We start from the raw sequence: 19,017 nt of genomic DNA on the forward strand, positions 1-19,017 counted from the left end.
ATAGTTGGTGTTCACTGGATTTTGGAAAAGGGGCAATTTGTATGAGCAAGGAAGGGAATAATTTTCTATCCAGACAGAGGAACACAGCTGTTGAGTCAGGATAAGGGAGACAGTTTTAAAAAAGAGAAAGGAATTGGTGGTAGTGATGCAAGAACCTTCCTGTCCTTTAGCAATGTAAAACTGCAAAACAAACCTACTTTTGTCCAAGCTCTTTAAATCCTCAGAAACCAAAGCTGAAGGGGTTGGGGTTTTTTTGTGGATAGGAACAGCTAGGAGAAACATTAGGCAGCTGCCTCTGGCAGAATTTAAGATGGTAGTAACAGAAACAATGATGCAGGACTGGCCCTTTCAAAGATGAGCATGAGCAAAGCAGCACATCTGAGTTGGGGAAATAGGAGCAGGCCTCTGAGTTGTAGGTGAGAAATTTGTGGCAAAGGGGGGAAGGTGATAAAAGGATGGGTGGTGGCTTTACAGTAGAGCTGTAGGAGAGCATATGTATTAAGAAATGCCAGGAAGAAACTTGGGACAGTGGAGCATGTGTGAAAACCTTGGACATCCTCACATACCCAAGTCTGATTTCACAACACCACTTTCAAAAGGCAAGCTCTTTCTAAACCCTATTTTTGCTGTTAGAAATATGCCAGTCCTAGTCAACAGAAAGGAAAAGGCAATATATCAACTGTTCACCATTATGCTCTAACAAAATACTGAAAATAAGAAAGTTTCTGCTCAGATTAATACTGAGAGTTTATGCTTACAAAGACACACAGAGTTTTCCTGGTATCTGGCACCTGGACAAAGTAATGCAAAGGAATACTACTTAGCCTTTCACCATTCCCACCAACTCCTTTACCTAAATTAGTTGTACTGAGCAAAGAAATCACACTATAAATATAATTAGTTACTTGGAACCTGATCTAAAGCCTAATGAAATCAGCAGAAAGCTTACAGAGAGAATGAGCTATAAAGAAAATATTAGTTTGATTGCTGTGGGCAAAACTACTTTCAGATCTAAGCAGAGGATTTAGCTATTTTATTCTGCAAGCAATGAGAAAATATCTTCTTGATTCTTAAACTAAAATAAGAGACCTAATTAATTCTAGAGCACCAGAGTCATACACATTACTTCTTAGCATGCAGGAATCCAATAGTTCCTTTTTTGAATGGCAATATTAAAAAAGCACATTAAATTAAATGGTTGTGGTTCCTCTTTTCAGTAAACACATGTGAAGGCATAAATTGTGTTTAAATATAATAAATACAGCTAAAATCATGCATCTGGGTCAATCTTCTGCATGTAATCAGGATTATGAAAATTTAGTTTTCCTTATCTTTCTCAATATGTGGTCTATGTGCAGATGACTGGAAATTTATTCAGACATGGTTGTGTTCTTGTTTTTTCACTCAACAGTTATTTCTTCCCTGCAGATCTGAATGGTTTCTAATTCTATCAGTTGTTCTGGTAGCTAAGGAGAATGCCAAACTGTTGCTGCATATTTCTATGCTCTGTGTTCTGCTGAAGCTCCTTTAGGAAAAGAAAAAAGAGGAAAAAAAAAAAAACCCAAGACACTCTTATTCTAAGTTTCTGCCCATTTTAATGACTCACTTGCCTCGTTTTTGCTTCTGATTGCTGACCACACATATGGTGGTCACAGAAGCTGACATCTGAACAGATACAAAGGAAGGGGGTAAGGTGACAGGAAAAGGTTTTAATTTAGTTTACACCTTCTCCAGGATTTCACTGTCCTGAAACTCCCAGCTCTCTGAATGAGGTTCTTTCAGCCCCAGTTGTCAAAGCCCTCCTTCAACCACTGCCTTGCCCACAGTTCATCTCAAACATTCCCCAGAGGCAACCCAAAGGGACACAGCACATCTAGGGGGAGACCCTGAAATCCAGTTATTCTAAAAAATCTGACAAATGGAAGGAGGCCCATCAATCTGACAGCTCTGTACATGTGTGGTGGGAAATAAATTGTCAGAGGCATAGGGGAATCCCTTTTGTTTCAAAAGTGCTTCTTCAAAGAAACAGACATCCCCATCTCTCTTTGAGGAAGGCACTGTGTGGGAGGCTCTGTGGCCTCTCCTACAATGCCATGACTAAGAAGCCTGTCTTTACTGGAGCTTCACTGAAAACGCACAGTCCAGATAAAATGCAAAGGCACAGAGAGTAAATAAAGAAGTAGTCAATGCTGAGCAAAGTGTGGGCTGAGGAATTCTGCCTCCTAAGGAGGTGACAGTCAAATGAAGCTGGCTCATCATGTGTGTCAAAAGCAGCATCAGACAGGTAAATAGCAATTCTACACTTCCCTCCTACTCTAAAATTCCTCTCTTAAAACACAGGGTATTTTAGGAAGCTTCCTGCTGACAGGCACATCCTGCCCGAACTGCATTTTAATAGTTCTTCTTTTAGACAAACATTTAATTTATACTTATATAGTCAACATGCTATTCTCATGCCGTGCCTAGGGAGGAGCAAAACATGCAAAACACAGAAAGGCTGATAATGAACAGAAATAATCAACTTGTTTTCATTGATGAATGTACAGATAACATAGTAGACTATTTATTATGGTTGTCTTTTCTCTGGAGGGCAACTTTCAGTCTCTCAGAATGACTCTGTAGACACCAGTAGAAAATGGTAGCCATTTTCAGCCTGGTGCAATGGAGATCAGCACACTATCTGGGATGAAATCCAGGAGTTTGGACTTTTGGGCAAAAATCTACAGCGTCCCAAGACTATTCCCTGAGTAAAGGAAAGCTTCCACACAACTTTAGATTTTGAACTAGCCCATTGCAACTAATTTTACACAGATAATGTTACAGCTTATATTCAATTTCCACAGTTTGAAGGACCAGGGCACAACAATATTTTCATTTTCCCAAAGCCAAAATGTGCTACATGTCAGAAAAACACCACCACCACACACACAAAAAAACCCCCACAAAACAAAAACCCAACCAAACAAACCCAAACAACAGCAAAAAACCAAACAAACTACAAAACCAAACCCAACCAACCAATCAAACAAAACACCAAAAAACCCAACAACAACAAAACACCCAAACAACACACTAGAAACCAAATTGAATACCGCTTTGGAAAGGGCAACACTGAGGAAAATCCTGTTATCACAAGCAGGTTTTAAAGCATGAGATTTTAAAAAAGAATACTCTCAGTTTTTGTTTTATTTGCCCTTGGAGTTTGATCAGATCTAGATTTAGAAAACAAAACGTTAACACTTAAGAAAAATGCCCCATGTGAGCATCTGCTAACAGTCTGTTCATGAGAAGAGGCAGCCTTTCTGAAGGAACTGCAATGACCACTGCTGGTTATACAAACACTGGTTTGACTCAGCGACACAGCTCCCAAAACCTTTATTCTGCTGATACGATATTCCTCGTTCTACCTCCCATTCCACAAGTGGTAAATTGGCAGAGAATCCTACTCCTTTTTCCACTAAAGATAACGTGTCTTGAAAGGAAGACCTACTGAGTCTTAAAACCTAATAAATTAAAGGGTCTTCTCTGAGCCAGAGGCACGAGTCATGGAAAACATTTCTCAGAACTACTTTGGTTTATTTCTAAGAAACTGTTTGACTTAATGATCAATTTTAGAAACATTGGTATGATTTATGGGGGAGTGGGAAGCACATAGTAAAATCAGCTATGCAGCTCCCTGTCATGGGTCAAATATTTTATGCAAAATTAAAAATTACACACAATCAGATCAGCAATGTCGTTTAAATAATAAATAAGTAAATCTGTAGTTCAGTCACCGAAGATGAAGAGTTAGTAAAGTGGCTAGAAGTAACAGCTTAATGGTATGCAATTTAACTGCCAGTGTATCTAAAATCTCATCCTACATAATATTTAGCAAGATTGTCAAAATTTGCCTCTGGATTAATGCAGTATGGGTGACGATAATCAACTAGCTAAGTGTGTAAGATCTCACATACAGATGCAAGAGAATTACATGACATCAGTATAACTTCACTAACAATTGAACAACCAAGTTTTGTGCTCAGATATTAAGACCTTTGCCACCATTTTTTTCTTACTGCAGTACTGCATCAAGAGAGAGGCCAGGGAAAAGGCCAGGGAGCACAGGGCTAAGGGTTAGTGACGGGCTTGACATTATAAAGAGGAACAATGACCAAGTGGGAGCAATACTCCTATAGATGACAGATATATGTTACCTCTTTATAAGTGTGTCCATGAGCTAAGAGGAAAGAAAATACAGTGTTTTGGTACCACAAAACAAATTAATTTTATCATTTCCTAAGCCTGAATGTAAGTAATGCCAGTGAAGTACCAATCAGCCTTTCTTCTTCACCCTGGCTGACTTATCCCTTTGATGACTTGTATGGGACAACTTCACCTATCTACTACTCAATCAGTGGGTTCTAGATTGAAACCACTCTATACACAGGACCTGACTTGGTGATATATAATTAAACCAACTGATAGATAAAATCTTGTAACTTAAACAGGAACTAGTAAAGCATCTTTTGGAAGCTCCTTGCCTTAAGAGACTCTCTTGTCTAATCACATGTTGGAAGGAATATTACCAGCACTTCTGTGTTGCAGGCCTATTCCCCAAAGCACAGGGACAGCTGAGAGCTACAGCATTACCTGCTCATGTAGGCTCCCTCAGAGACCCACAGGCACCACTCAGACTGAGGATCATGTCTACAAAGGCTGCAAAGGGAATCTGAGACTTTCTTCTAGGTGTCTCCTCTTGGATCTTATTTTTCTATGCTTTCCTTGCCTTCCTTTTTTCTTTCCCCTTTCAAACCATTACTGCCATGCTCCTATGACCTCACGCCATCCATAATTCTATCTAATAAATTTATACACAATCAATTTATGTCTTGTCTGTAGTCTTCATAAAACACAAAGTTGTGTGGATAAGGATGATCATGACACTCATTAAGTTAGCTGGTCAATTTACTTGCTGTTCAGTACCTTGCTTGGCTGGTCTTTCTCAACAACGTTTCTTCGGAATAATGAATGGTGATAACTGCAGGGTTTGTCACCTGTTTTCACGTACTGCAACAAAGAGCCATGGAGAGCAGCGGCTGTTTCTTCTGCTACGCACAGAGAGCAAGGAACCGTCAGCCCCCCAGACCGGCTCCGCAGCCAGGGCAGCCACTGGAAGAGCAGGGCGGCGCGAAAGCGGCCGTGGGCAGGGAGCGCAACGCAAGGGCGGCGCGGGGCCGCGAGCGGCGCCTGTTACCCGGGCGACACTGGCGCCCGAGTCTCGCGCGACCCACAGTGTGTCGCGAGACGGTGCCCGGTGCGGACCGGGCGGAAGCGGGTGCAGTGTTTACAAGCCTCAGGGGCGGGGACGCGGTAGGAGCGGCGCTGGCAGCCGAGCCGGGCGGTGGGGGCCGGCGGCACCGGGAGCGGGCCGCCTCCGCGCCCATGTGCCCGCAGCCCCCGCCGTCCATGGAAGTGATGGAGGGGCCCCTCAACCTGGTGAGCGCGCGGCCGCGGTGGGTCAGAGGGGGTCTCATCAGCCCGTCCTGCCGCCGCGCTCGGCCCTCAGGCGGCAGGGAGCGGGTGGCCCACGCATACCAGCGGGTAGCCGAACGGAGAATCGCGACCTGAGCAGTAAATGGGGCCCTCGCTGCCCCCCCTTTCCCACCCCTAGCACCTGTTCAGGGCTTGTGACAGGCCCTGCTGAGGCGGCACCGCGTCCTGGCCTTCCCGGAGGGGAGCGAGGTCGAGCCTCTGTCTCGGACTTGAAGCGGGTTGTGGGACGGGGTGGCCGGGAGGCGGGGGAAGCGATAGCGAGGCTACGCAGCGCTGCTGTGCGGGGCGTCACGCCGGGCCCCGGTTGGGGCGGTTTACGGCGGAGCAGGGCTGCTCCGTGCCCGGCAGCACTTGAGGAGAGGAGAGGAGACGAGACAGCTCAGGGGTGCGCGCAGCAACATGATTGCATTGTGGGGAGGGGGCTGTCTGGCCAAGGTTGCAAACATAAGGGACAAGGGAAGTTCTGGAAGTAAACGTTTAGGTGACAGAGGCCTTATTTATGAGTTTGAAGAGTTGTAGAGACTTAGCGGGGCCCTCTACTGACTGTATGCTGCTTTTAATTTCACGAGGTGAAATACTTTAGAATCTTAAATTAGTAATTTGCTTAAACTACATTTCCTAAGGAACTTTAACTGAACAGATATCTGAAAAATGCATATTCTCAAAGGCTAGTCAGATTTTAAGCAGCCTGAATTTGTAGGTTTCTGTCACATAGACAAGATCTAGGGTCAAGAACAGTTAATTCTCTGCTGCCTTGTGAATTCTATCAAAGCCATACCTTGACTATGCCTCAGATGCAGTGACAGAACATTCCCTTAGAACACTAGCTTTAGTCCAACAGTGCTATTACCCAGAAATGGCACACTAGAAATACAGCTGTGGTGCTTCCAGGAATGAGTTTGATCTAGAAATTGTCTAGGTATTGCCATGCAAACATTGGAGACTTGAGTTTCTAAATCAAAGCTTCTTTGTCCCAGCATGGTGTCAGCCCTGACAAACTTTTGCCTGCTCTATACAGAGACAGTCAGGTATTGCTAGATTGCTCTCTCTGGTTTCAGAAGGGCTTGTAAAGTTGGTGTTGCAGACCACTCATGGAATTGGGGCTGACAGTCTAGCAGGAAGATAATCTTATTTAGATCTGAACCAATAGTGCAGAACCACTCTGGTTGTGTCTGTATCATGCTGACCAAAAGAAAAAAAAACATTCTCAGTAGTTTCGCAAGTACCTGATGCTTCCATTTCTGTCAACACGTAGCACATCGACTACACATAATCACTTGTATTGGTGGCTTTTGGTTATTGCACTGTTTGCTTAGCCTTCCTAATTACAGGTGGACATACTTTGTTGTATTCTGCTGACTCAAATTACATCATTTTTCTACCTTCTGAAAGATAAATATTTTATCTTCATTCATATAGGTCTTCATTAACGACTTAATCTACTAATGATATTTCTCTGTCTCCAGTTTTATATTTTGTTTTCCCTAATATACTGATTTACTTCTGTAGATGGCACTAAATAGATACTAATTTGCTTTCCAGATCTGCTTTAAAAAAAAAAAAAAAAAAAGAAAATCTGTAGCTGCAGTGGGGTTTGTTTCATCATTGACCTTCAGGTCTAGTGACTTCAATGAGAAACAACATTCTTTAACAGATAAAAACCTTTTACTGCAAAAGCATGAAGATAAATCCCACAGGAAAAGATGCTCTGTAAAAAAAGCAAAGCAAAACAAAAAAACCAAAATGCAGTTGAAAGCTTTTCTATGCTGCCTATTATAGGGGCAATTCCTACCACCATCTGCTTTAGGCAAAGAATTCCGATCTCGTATCCAGCAATAACTTTAACCTTAGGTATAGAAGTAAAAGGTATCCATTAAGAAGCACAACAGTACTCTCTTGACCATTAGAAGCAACACAGTAAAAATGAGGCAAATAGTATCAACCTCAAGAAGAGACTTGCTCATTGAACAGAATCTAGCACCCAGGACTTCACAAATCTGCAGATTCTAGTGTAATATATCAATATCTTCATATAGATTATTTGCTAACAAACCATACCACCTCTACTTTGTATTTTTCCTACAAGACAACAGCACTTTTTGTGGTTGATAATAAAATACAATCCAAAATCTTGTCTCTTAAGTTTCTCAAAGTGTAAGGGACCCATCTGGAAGAGCTCTTGTTTTGATGAAAACCAGAAAGCACAGACCAGTGGCTGGAGTGAGAATAACACAACGCAGTGTAAATTGCAAGATTCTCATATGTTGAAACTTCTAATTTTAATGCTGTAAGCCCTTGGTAGCAACCATACCAGTGCAAGCCAATTAATAGTCTGTTTTAAGAAATGGTTTCAAAGTAAGGTGAATACTACATCCACACAAGGCCAAAATGACAAGCAGAATAAATCTGCAATAGGAAAAAGTAAGAAGATAAAATAGTATCTGTGAAAGTTTGCCAGAGACCAGAGGATTTAAACCACATGAGTCAATGTCTGAGACTTAATGCCAGCACACAGCTCTGTTATTTTGATTGGAAAACCAGGAAGAGTATATTAATCTATGGAAACATCCACTGAAAATGATATATAAATAAACCTGAAAACTAATCTATTTTTCCAATCTAAAATAAATAAATAAATGTGCAGAGGCACTCAATTATGGACTCAAACAAGAGAAAATAAGCTTGCAGGTAATAAAAGTGGAAGTATCATTGTATAGACATGCCTAACACAATGTCTGTTTTTAACCACAAGGGTGGAAGCCTTGTCTTTGTTTTTCCTTAGTAATGGCTTGATCTTTATGAGGTCATTCATTTCAGCTACGGGAACAGTAAGGTGTGAACCCACAGAGGCAGCAGTCTATCTGAATAGTGACTGGAGGTGATGAGGGGATGTGTCAGCCAAACATCCAGATCAGTAATTGCCTCCTTCGAAAAGCTCAATGATGTTGTATTCCCTCACGGAACTACTGTTAAAGCACAGCACAAAACTGTGCCAAATTGCACATGAAACAACTTGCTACTGCTCCCATTCAAGAACACAGTTAACACAGCTACAGGTGGTGGACAGAAGCATTGTTTCTTTACTGGCGATCTATGTGGTTTGGGTACCTAACAGCAGTGCCTTTCTGTGATACCATCAAGCCATGCAGTTCTGCTCCAAGTGAGCACATCTAACAGTTTAAAGACCCAAACGAAGCCATAGAGGCCTGGGTTGGGAACAGACTGAAGTCATGGCTGAAGCCTTTCTGCTCCAGTTGTTTGAAATGATTTTTCCTGGAATTGTTTTTTCACTTGACCATTCATTGTGATGATTCAGTTGTCCCTACTAAAGGGTAGCTCTGTTGTTGTAACAGCTTGAGTCATGTGGTTTTGGACAACATATAAGAGCCCTGATTTCATTTGTCAGGTCAGTGAAACTGTTCTCATTTAGCTTATAACCTCCAGTTAGCAAGACTTGTGCAGTATCAGCTGCAGCACTCTGTATGGGGACAAGAACAGCACTACCAAAGCAGCTTAGAACTGTAAACAAAATGTCTCTGACAAGCAAGTTGAAGCACTTAGTGCTTTTATCATACTAAATGGATAAGAAGGGGGAGAATGAGGTTGATTTGACTATGCAGTAGGTTAAAAGTTACTGCACCTTAATGAGGTTACAGGTGATGAGAGGAAGAGCTGCAGCTATACCTGTAGGGAGCCTTTGAAGACTCCACCTAACCTAAGCAGTGTAAGCTGGCTTTATTCCAGGTCTCTTAATTGCATTCACATGGTAAAGAACTAAGACTAACCATTTTATCCTAATTTTGGAATAGGTTGGGAACACACATGAAGTCAATTAGAGCTATTCAGTGAATTAATGTTGGTTGGCTAAACAACTCATTGCTTGTCTGCCCATATGTTTAAATCTAATACTATTTCTTAGAAGTGAGTTAACTTTCAACATCTTTACAGTTTGACACAAAGTGGGTGAGGAGTCTGTTATATTGAGAATACATTCTCATGAGTTTTCACATACTTGTTTTGCTCTATAGTCACGCTGTTTACAGTGTAATTTACAGCTGAGTCATTTTCTGGTGACCTCACCAAGTACATGCTTTCAAAGACAGAAAGTTAAGTTAACATGTGGCTAGTGGTCTTGAGCAGCCACAGTGTGTTCTGCCATTAATTTGTTTCTCCTTCAGTCAATTCCATCTTTTCCTATAGAATGCAAGGAATATTTTTTGCTTCTGTTGATACATTACCATTTCTTTAGGCCTAGTGGAAAATATATTCCTATTATTTAGCATAAGTTGCAGTACAATTCTTCATTATTTTTGCTTTTAGTATAACTGTCTGCAAATAAATTATTTCTGTATAATCACCTCCAACTTTTAATCATTGCATTTTAAGAAAAAAAGCGGGGGGAGGATCAGGGGGGGTGGCTGTAGTTTATTCTTGGGGCTCTCAGGCCAAGTTTTCCTCTTGTATTCTCTGTCCATTCCATTTTTCAATACGTATAGAGACCTTCCTGAGTTCACAATTTCTTGGTAAGAATGGATTTGAAAGAGACTTCTGTAGTTATAGCACTGATAGAGTGTTTGTGGTGGGGAGGGAATAATGGTGCACCGACCACCTTATCCCACACTTTATGGCATGCTGCTGTAAAAGTCATACAGAATCACAGAATGTTAGGGTTTGGAAGAGACCTTGAAAGATCATCCACATTGAAGATACTTAGCACTCTTAGCAATACCATGTTCCCTTTCTGGCTCTTCCTTTCTCCAAATACATTCTTAGAACAAGACTGTATCCTTAAGGAACGAAATCTCCAAATAGATTCCCCATCTCTCAAAAAAGAACCTTCATCTTTACTTTCATCAGTAACAGAGCATTGGTATTGATCCTTTCTGGCAAAGATAACTGGTACCCACTGTCCATAACATAAAATAGATTATAATAGCAGCCATCAGTTGTTTCCCTTGAAACATTACAGGCTGTTGCACCAGACAGTATTTCTTTGCAGGTAGATTTCCTCAGGCCCCTTCATTTTAGTAGGTGTGTTTTCCTGCCTTCATTTGTAACTTTATTAGGAAGTAAGGCATTGTAATCTGTGCTTCATCATCTTATTAAAATACATCACTTGCTAGAAAGCCCTTACTGTGAATAAAGCAAGCTGTAAGCTCAATGTCTTGAGCAAGGCTTTCAGTGAAGAGCTGTTTCAGTTATGGGAAGAAAGGAAAACTAAACATATACAAGACTTTATCTCAACTATGGGATTGTTGCAAATTAGGAGAGAGGGAAGTAGATTCAACCTATTTGAAAGTGAGTAATATCACATCTACCTTTTCTAAAAAATGTAGAATTCTGTTACTGTCCTTTATGTAATAGCTAGGGATCATCTGGAATCATATGGGAAAAGGAACAGCGTTTTGTTGTGGTGTTTTGGTTTTTTTCCTCCCTCAACCTAAGCCTAGTGACATAGGGTGATAATCCTTCAGGTTGCAATAGTACAGTATTTACAGAAGGAAAAGTAGCATTTTTATTGTTGTTTCTAAGTTGGAAGGAGTGGTAGGAGACCTGGCAAGTAGGCCTTACAGCTTCATTTTTATAGCCTGTCAGTCACATCTTTGTCTAGTTTATATTTGGATAAAAAGAAGCTCAGCATTAATTTTTTGGGGCTGTTAAAGAGAGCTTTAGGCAAAGAGGAGACCTGCATTGCTGGTTTAGAGGATTGCTTGATTATTTGTCTATTTTGCTGCTCAGAGATTAGATAGGCAATGATTGAGGCTAGTTGGGTGGAAAATCAAATGGGAGTATTTCTCTGGAACATCAGTACAAACTTACAAATGCATATTTCATCCCGTAATGTCTTGGCTACAAATGGAAAGTCTGAGCTGTCTCACTTACCTGCTTTCATAGCTCATCCAGTAGTTGAAGTTACTCAAAAAGGCATACACATATCCCCCAGGAACCAAATGTGTTGGAGCAAGGTGAGGAAGCTTTATTAGCTTGTTCATCCTTCACTCACACCTGCTTCCTCTTATGAGAGTCAAGTTGTTGCACCTGACTATTTGCTTGCTGGGAATTCCTGCTTGTCTGGATTGGGAGGGACATCTGGAAGTAGTTGTTGACCTGCTTCCCCTGGTCAGTTCCATAGGCAGTTAATAAATCATAATTATTTTTACACCACATCCTACATTTATTGCAACTGGAACAACAACTGGAAGAGGAAAGAGAAAATGTGCATATAAACCTACTGCAGCCATGCAGCAGCTATTTCTGTAATCATCACAGCAGTAGGACCAAAGTTAAAGCAGTCCGGCTTGAATCTGTTGGGAACCAGCGTAGAAGCTCCAGAATTGTTGGTCTAAATACCTTCTTCTAGTGTGACATCAGACTAGGGAGAGAGACTTTTTTTCACTTTATGATACAGGACTAATTCTTACACTGCCAGTTTTATAATGGGATACAGGCTACTCTTGAGTTCAAAATAGATTTGCTAACAATGGTTGGACACTGTGTGGCTAAGCGTAACTGAGCCCTAAGAATAAACCAGCAGACTAGACAAGATGTGGAAGCTTATCTGTGAGACATGGCTATTAAGCATCCAAGTATTTCTGTTGCAGTTTCATCACTTGCTGCTAGGAAACAGCACCACTCATTTCTTCGCACTGCTGGTGATAAAAAATCTACCATGAAAATGAGAGAAATTCCTTGGTCCTTCCACAGTCAGCTAATTGGAACAAACACAGGGTGGAATAAATGATCAAGTATCTCCTTGTCAAGCAGCCAGGAAAACAAACAAAATGAGGAATTCCTCCCCTATGACTGCAAAACACCAACCTTTCTCACACAAGGCTGCGCTGAAATGGATTTTTCTCTGCTGTGGTTCCTGTTGTTTCCACTAGAGAAGTCTGTTGCTCTGCATCAGAGTAAGATAGCCTAATCTCCCTATATTTTGATTTAACAGCAAGAAAGACATTTTGACTTCATAATCACAGGATCCTAGCTTTTCTTTTTGCTAGCATCTCTAGAATAATTTCTTAACTTTATTCACAGTCTATCCCAATTTCTGCTTCACTGGCAGTTAACTGAGAATGGAAATAATTTAATTGTGCAATATAACAACCTAAGTGATTTCAGTAAGATTGTGCTCCAGTAGTTTAAAACAGATGAAAATAACTTTTGAAAACAATCAGACTCAAATTCTTATATATAGAAACTAATAAATAGAAGCAGGCCCCTGGCTTGTTGAATTGCTTCCTTAGCTCTTCTGTTTCTAGCTATCCTTTTTCATCCTGGCCTGTCTTTTCAGACCTGCCCATGCAGATTGCAGAAGCAGCTGTGTCTGTGCTAATTATTGAAAATTTGTTTTGCAAGGAGCTAGCTCAGGTGTTTTTATGTCCATGACATAGCTAATCTGTAACTGGATGAGCTACCATGAATAACCGAGGAGATGGTTCTGTATGACCTGATACTGTTTGTTCATTCCTGTGGGAAATAAGTTTATCTTTCTGGCATATGTGGTTTGTAGGGGGTCATAGAAATAGGCCATAAAATAGAAAAACACTTCCTCTTCTGAGATTATTTAACCTCAGAGCAGAAGAAGCAGGGAATGATGACAGTTATCTGAGGATTGAAAGAAGATGAGGAAGAAGAATACAACCAAATTACTTGTTGTGGAGAATCAAGAAGCTGTGAGGGTTTTTTTAAGAACACTCCATGTTAGTATATGAAATTAGATTTAGAAAAGCCAAACATCTAAAAGCAGTGATGTAACTGCTAGGGATTGCTTAAGAAGAGCTGTTGTCCAAAAGAATGTTTTTGTAGAAGTCATTGTCTTCTGTGGTGTCAGAACTGTTAAAATGGTGGTGAAAAACTGAACTTACTGTAACACAGGAGGTGATAGGTCAGTTTGGAGGGCAAAGAAATGGACCTGCATTTTGGAAATTACTTTGTAAACAGATATTAATGTAAGCATGACATTAGTCTTGATAGAATCATGTTACCATCCTGTTTGGATTATCTGACCTTTGGTGCTTTTACCAAGGCTGCAGGAGAAAAGTGTCAAAAGGCCTGTAGGGAATAAGCCGTTCATATCTCAGGATATGGACAAACATGCTCATTTTTATGTTCATCCTGGAACATGCTAAAGCAACTCAGTTACTTATATTCACCAATCGTCTGAAGTTTGACAAGTTTATGCCTTCAGTGGGTGAAGGGAGGGAAGAAAGAATTGGTATGGGTTAAAGACAGAATTACAAAAGCAGATTTCAGGCTTTCAGCTCTGTTTCCCCTACAGGTTCAAATCAGTATGGATTTGGTAAAGGCTTGCTTGAGAAACAGTAACCAACAAACAGGCAAACACCTTCTTCAGATTCTTAAGTGCCTTGTGTTGTTTCAGAGTCAGTGCTTAATACCTGATGATTACATCAAACTCAGTAAAGCAGTCATCAACAGTGTGTGTTGCTGGCAGTCTTTCCAGTCAGCGGTTGTAGCCTTTCCCATTACACAGCTGGTCTTGGAGGAGGGAACATAAAATTCATGTATTTTAGTAATGACAAAAAGCCCCTTGCTTCCATGGAAGTTGCAGTGCTGGTTGTGCAATGCTGTTTCTCACTGAGCGTATGCAAATACTTGCATCAATTGTTTGATTTCAGCAACACCTTTGGGCTGCCTTAGTGGTTTACATTACCAGATTACAAATACTAGTATAGACTTAGTTGTTGTGTAGCAACAATGTGACTTTGATATCTGTAACTATGCCTGTGCTGCTTCCATTAATGGGCATAAGATGCAAACAAACAAGCCCAAACAACAAAGAACTTTTGCCACTGCCTCTTGGCCACGGCCCAGCAGAAAATGTCAAACCAGCTGTAAGCTGTAACATAATTTGGATATCTTGTATTCTGCTGGGTAAATTGGTCCTAAATACTTACAGCTTCTCATAACTTCTTATGGCCTCCTGGTCTTCTTGCACAACTACAATAAATGCCTGCCTATAAAGGAGACTTCAAAAGGATTTTGTTGTGTACACACCATCTTTGCTGAGTTACCAAACTTCAGTTCTTACCTGTACAATACAGATTAATACAGATACAATCTGTAATCTGTATCTGTACAATACAGATTAATAGTGCTATTAAAGAAGAAGTCAAATTATAAAGCCTGGAAAGGATTGGGAGACCTGAGCTTAAAAGCCTGAGAATTGGAGTCATTACAGGTTTCTTGGATGTACTGATACTTTTAAGGCAAGTATAACTATTTGCTGGTTAACCCTCACTGATGTTATGCTCATTTTATTTTCAGGCTCACCAGCAAAGCAGAAAAGCAGACCGTTTGCTGGCAGCAGGGAAATATGAAGAAGCAATTTCTTGTCACAGAAAAGCTGCTGGTGAGTAGGTATCTCTCACATCCCAGGACTTAAAACCAATTTATAGATTTGTATGCTTCATGTAAATAGAATATCTAGTTACTTGCAACATTTTTATTCTTAAAAATGTGACAATTTGTTTCAGTCCAGATCAAGCACCCTTTTTGGAAAGTTGTTTTCTAGAATCAGTAGCTCATGTCAGACATTTCCAAAATTGCTTTGATTGGGGTGGTCATCACTGTGAAGTCAGTTTTTCACTCAAGATGAAGCCAACACCTCATGTCATGCACAAACTGCAATTAGGGACCTGCTGTAAGCCAGTTTCAGTATTTTCTTCACTGCTGTCATAGCTGAAGTCACCTGCTTGCTTTGTTGATAAAGGAAATACTTAGACAAATGTCTAGTTATAAAAGTTTACTTACTTCCCTTTCCTAGTGCCTGAATCAAGACAGCTAGAACATGATGAACTCAGCTCACCCAGAACTCCAGCACAACAGCAGATTGCATTGCAGGCCTTGATGCTGCAATTGACAGCCTCTCCTAAGTGAGACTGTGCTTTTACCTGTCCATCTCACTAGTCGTGCTTAATTATTTGTGTTGCTGTCTGACAGTGTAGCAACTGTGTGGCAGAAGAAGAAAGAGGTTTTAAGTGGTTCAACAAGTAGGACCTTTCAATGACAGGGCTTGTGTGGGGACAAAATAAGTGGCTTCTCTGAACATCATAACCTAAATACCAGGCATTCTCACTTTATAGTCATAAATACTAGAAAACCCCACAAAGTGAGAGGTGTTTCCAGACACCGTAGCTTGCTAAACACTTTGCTTCTGGACTGCTGCTTTCCTGTGAGGATTCAGAACATGAAATGTATTCTCTTAGGTTTTATGGAAATGTTCAGGCTCTGTAACCTGTCCTAAGTGTTTATCAATTTTCTCTTCTGCAGCTTACCTTACAGATGCTATGAAGCTGACCCAGTCAGAGCAGGTGAGGACAAAGAGCAGCAGATGCCAGAATCAGCCATACCTTTATTATGTGCCTATGTGTCATATTGTGCCCTGCCTCATCATACCCCTCTGCATAGTTTTCTGAACCTATGGCAGCTGCACCCTGAGTTTTAGAAGTGCACTGATACTAGTCTTCTTTGAAATTTTTTCCAAGTGTAAGAGGAGCAGGAACAAGAGAATTACTAACCCATCCAGGGATTATCCAACAGGGGTTTCCAGTCTGCAAGGTGATAAAACTAGTTTCATATTTAAATTTTGCTGTGAGGCGCTTAGGCTGTTTTGCTGAGAAACAAAGCTGAGCATCTCAGCTACACTCTGTAATTTTGGGTCTATTCATCCTGACTGGAAGGTCTCCAGAATAACAGCCCTATGGCTTTCCTTATTCACTGCACAAATCTATCCATGAATGTGGTAGTATAGTCTGCTCAACATTTTTAAAGCAGCAGGCTTTTGAGTTTAGCCAATAATTATCAAAGGAAATAACCTGTGGAGGTTGGAGATGGGCATCTGTCTTTCCTCCAAAGAGTCTTTCTAGTAGAAAAATGATAGCCTCTTACCCAGGTGGTTCCTGTGAATTATTAAGCACCATGCCACCCCCTTCATTAAATATGGCTGAATCATTTAGGACCATGTCTGGCCTTGGAACAGTTTTATGCTTAGTGTTGGGTGTTACTAACATATTATCACAGAGGCATACAAATAGTTTGTGTTAGTTAGCTGAAGTGTGGCTGTGTATGCCAAGTGAATCTCTTCCTTTTTGGTGTTGGTCACAGGTCAATTAAATTCCTAGAGCCTCCACACAGAGCTATTGTAGCCTGGTCAGTGTTAAAAACAAACAAATGAAAATATGAAATGTTAACTCACTCCTTCACAATACCAGTAGTTATGATAAGTTTGGGTTCCATATCTCAAGCTGTTGCATTGTAGAAGTAGAGAGTGCTTCTTGTTTGATTTAGTATCTGAGTAAGAAAAGTTCCTTCCCCCCAGCATGCTGTGATGCTGCTTATGTAAATATTGACGTGCATGTAACTTTCTGTGCATGAATATTCAGGTGGGATTATGGATCACCAACTGTACTGTTTAATGTTCTTACTCAGGCTCAGCTATCACTGGAATTACAAAGGGATAGTCACATGAAACAGTTATTGCTCATCCAGGAGAGGTGGAAAAGGGCAAAGAGGGAGGAAAAGCTGAAAGCCCATCAGAATGCTGACAAAGAAATAGCTGCACATCTCCAGACTTCTTATAAGCCATCTGCTGAAGATTCTGATGATCAAAATATATTGGTTCCTGTCACTCAGAAATACAGCCCTTCCATGGAGAAACACCCACAGGATATTCAGGGTGTCTTTGACAGGGACCCAGATACACTATTATTTCTGCTTCAGAAAAAAAAGGAGCCGGTGGAAGCATGTCTTGGGAGTAAAGCTCCAAAAGATGACAAAACAATAATAGAAGAGCAGGCAACCAAAATTGCAGATTTGAAACGACACATAGAGTTTCTTGTAGCTGAAAATGAGAGATTAAGGAGGGAGAATAAGCAGTTAAAAGCAGAGAGCGCTAGACTCCAAAAATCTCCAGTAGACAAGGAGCTGGATGTAGATGCCGACTTTGTTGAGAAGTCAGAGTTGTGGGGTCTGCAGCAACCTTCAGAACCTATATCTTCAGCTGCAACTTGGCAGAAGTTTGCAACAACTGCTGGGAAGGCGAAGGACATTCCAATACCCAACCTTCCCCCTCTGGACATCCCTTCACCTGAACTCCCTCTGCTGGAACTCTCTGAAGATATGCTGAAAGGACTGATGAATAGCTAAAACCCAGGAAAAGTGCTCCATGTAGTTACCCAAACTTAAGAAAAGGGAAAGCCACCAGGACACTGGTGATCTGAGGGCAGAAACACCTAACACAATCTTACTGTTGGAGAAAAGGCATTAAAGCAACTTGGTTACTGTGAAACACATCATATCTGATCTACTTCATGAAAAGGTACCATAATGGGTATAAGTTGGCAAGCTCTTTAGTCTTTCTCCCACTGTTTCAAACCAAATGACTGCCTGGAGAATGTTTCAAGTAATGCAATCCTTCAGGGTTTTAAAGTATGTGATATGTAAGAGTTATCCATAATGCCATAAATGATGGTGCAGAACCTAACTTACGGTTGCCACTTGGCTGCCACTTCTTATTGAAAAATGCTATCTAGCATGAATTTAAACTGTGCATTTCATTATGCATAACTTTGTTAATTCAGAGACAGTGCAATTTATACACCTCCTAGATGGATTTATGTGCCACACTATACCCCTGACCACGTTAACCTCGAGTCAGGGGAGATTTTAATTTCCATTCTATGAAGGAACCAACTTACTAGTTCTGTTGATGAGGGTTTGTTTGGGGTTATCTGTTTACATAACTAATCAGGGTGCATCGAATCTAGCTTTGGTTTCTGTATAAAGTGACATTCTTTAAAAAAGAAAAACCTATACTTAAAAATACCCTTTTTGTTTTCAGTGATGCATGAATGGAAGTACTTCTAGCTGGCAGTATTTGATTGAAAAAGAAATTGTTTACAGCTTAACCTGATTCAAAAAGGATATGGAAATAAAACCCAAGGTGTTTTGACACTAAACGTGTTAAATCTCTACAAATGTTGCGGAGTACTAAGAAAAAAGTCAAGATTTACACTAACAGTGTCAATACAGACACTCAGCTGAATTTCTGTGTTCATCACCCAGCAGACACAGGAAAGCTGGGGTGAATTCAGAGATTTGAGGGCACCGCAGGCCGCTTCACTCTCGGTTCCTTTCAGCGTGGGTCTGCCTGTGTCCTGCCCCAGAGCACCCTCCAGCCTTACTTCTGCACTGGAGTGTGACCTGAGCCCAGGCTTTCCAAGGCAGCGGGTGTGGGGTGCGTGTTGCACTGTGTAGTGGAGGCATTATTTAAGTTTAGCTGTAACTGATTAATGAAAAGTGTTAACTGTTGCCAGCTACCCCACTTGAAGTTATTTTTGTGCTGTTACAAGGTAAGCTTGCTCTCTAAGGGTATGGGTTTTTTCCAGGATAGACCTGCAAGTGCAGCAAGAACACCTAACTGCTGTGCCCATTCTGCCTTCTGCATACCTGGTGTCTCCCACA

At 40.9% G+C, this 19,017-nt stretch overlaps 1 protein-coding gene across 1 annotated transcript; it reads left to right on the forward strand.

Annotated features, from left to right (window-relative positions):
• Window positions 1-5,297: 5,297 nt before the first annotated feature.
• On the forward strand, window positions 5,298-18,512 carry NRBF2 (nuclear receptor binding factor 2). Its single transcript, XM_068140116.1, has 4 exons — window positions 5,298-5,478; window positions 14,821-14,905; window positions 15,826-15,866; window positions 16,984-18,512. The coding sequence occupies exons 1-4, from the start codon at window positions 5,425-5,427 to the stop codon at window positions 17,698-17,700; spliced, it is 897 nt and encodes a 298-aa protein (XP_067996217.1). The 5' UTR covers window positions 5,298-5,424; the 3' UTR covers window positions 17,701-18,512.
• The last annotated feature ends 505 nt before the right edge of the window (window positions 18,513-19,017 follow it).

This window comes from Melanerpes formicivorus, unplaced genomic scaffold, assembly GCF_026170545.1.
Source record: "Melanerpes formicivorus ecotype bairdi unplaced genomic scaffold, bMelFor1.0.p_v2 SCAF_6, whole genome shotgun sequence".
In the NCBI taxonomy this organism is placed as follows: Eukaryota; Metazoa; Chordata; class Aves; order Piciformes; family Picidae; genus Melanerpes; species Melanerpes formicivorus.

Bases quoted from the DNA above. Each gene is read 5' to 3' on its own strand.
- NRBF2 (XM_068140116.1), top strand. From the start codon at position 5,425: ATGTGCCCGCAGCCCCCGCCGTCCATGGAAGTGATGGAGGGGCCCCTC. The intron at 14,906-15,825 runs GTGAGTAGGTAT...TCTCTTCTGCAG, and splicing joins TTGTCACAGAAAAGCTGCTG to CTTACCTTACAGATGCTATG. The intron at 15,867-16,983 runs GTGAGGACAAAG...GTTCTTACTCAG, and splicing joins AGCTGACCCAGTCAGAGCAG to GCTCAGCTATCACTGGAATT.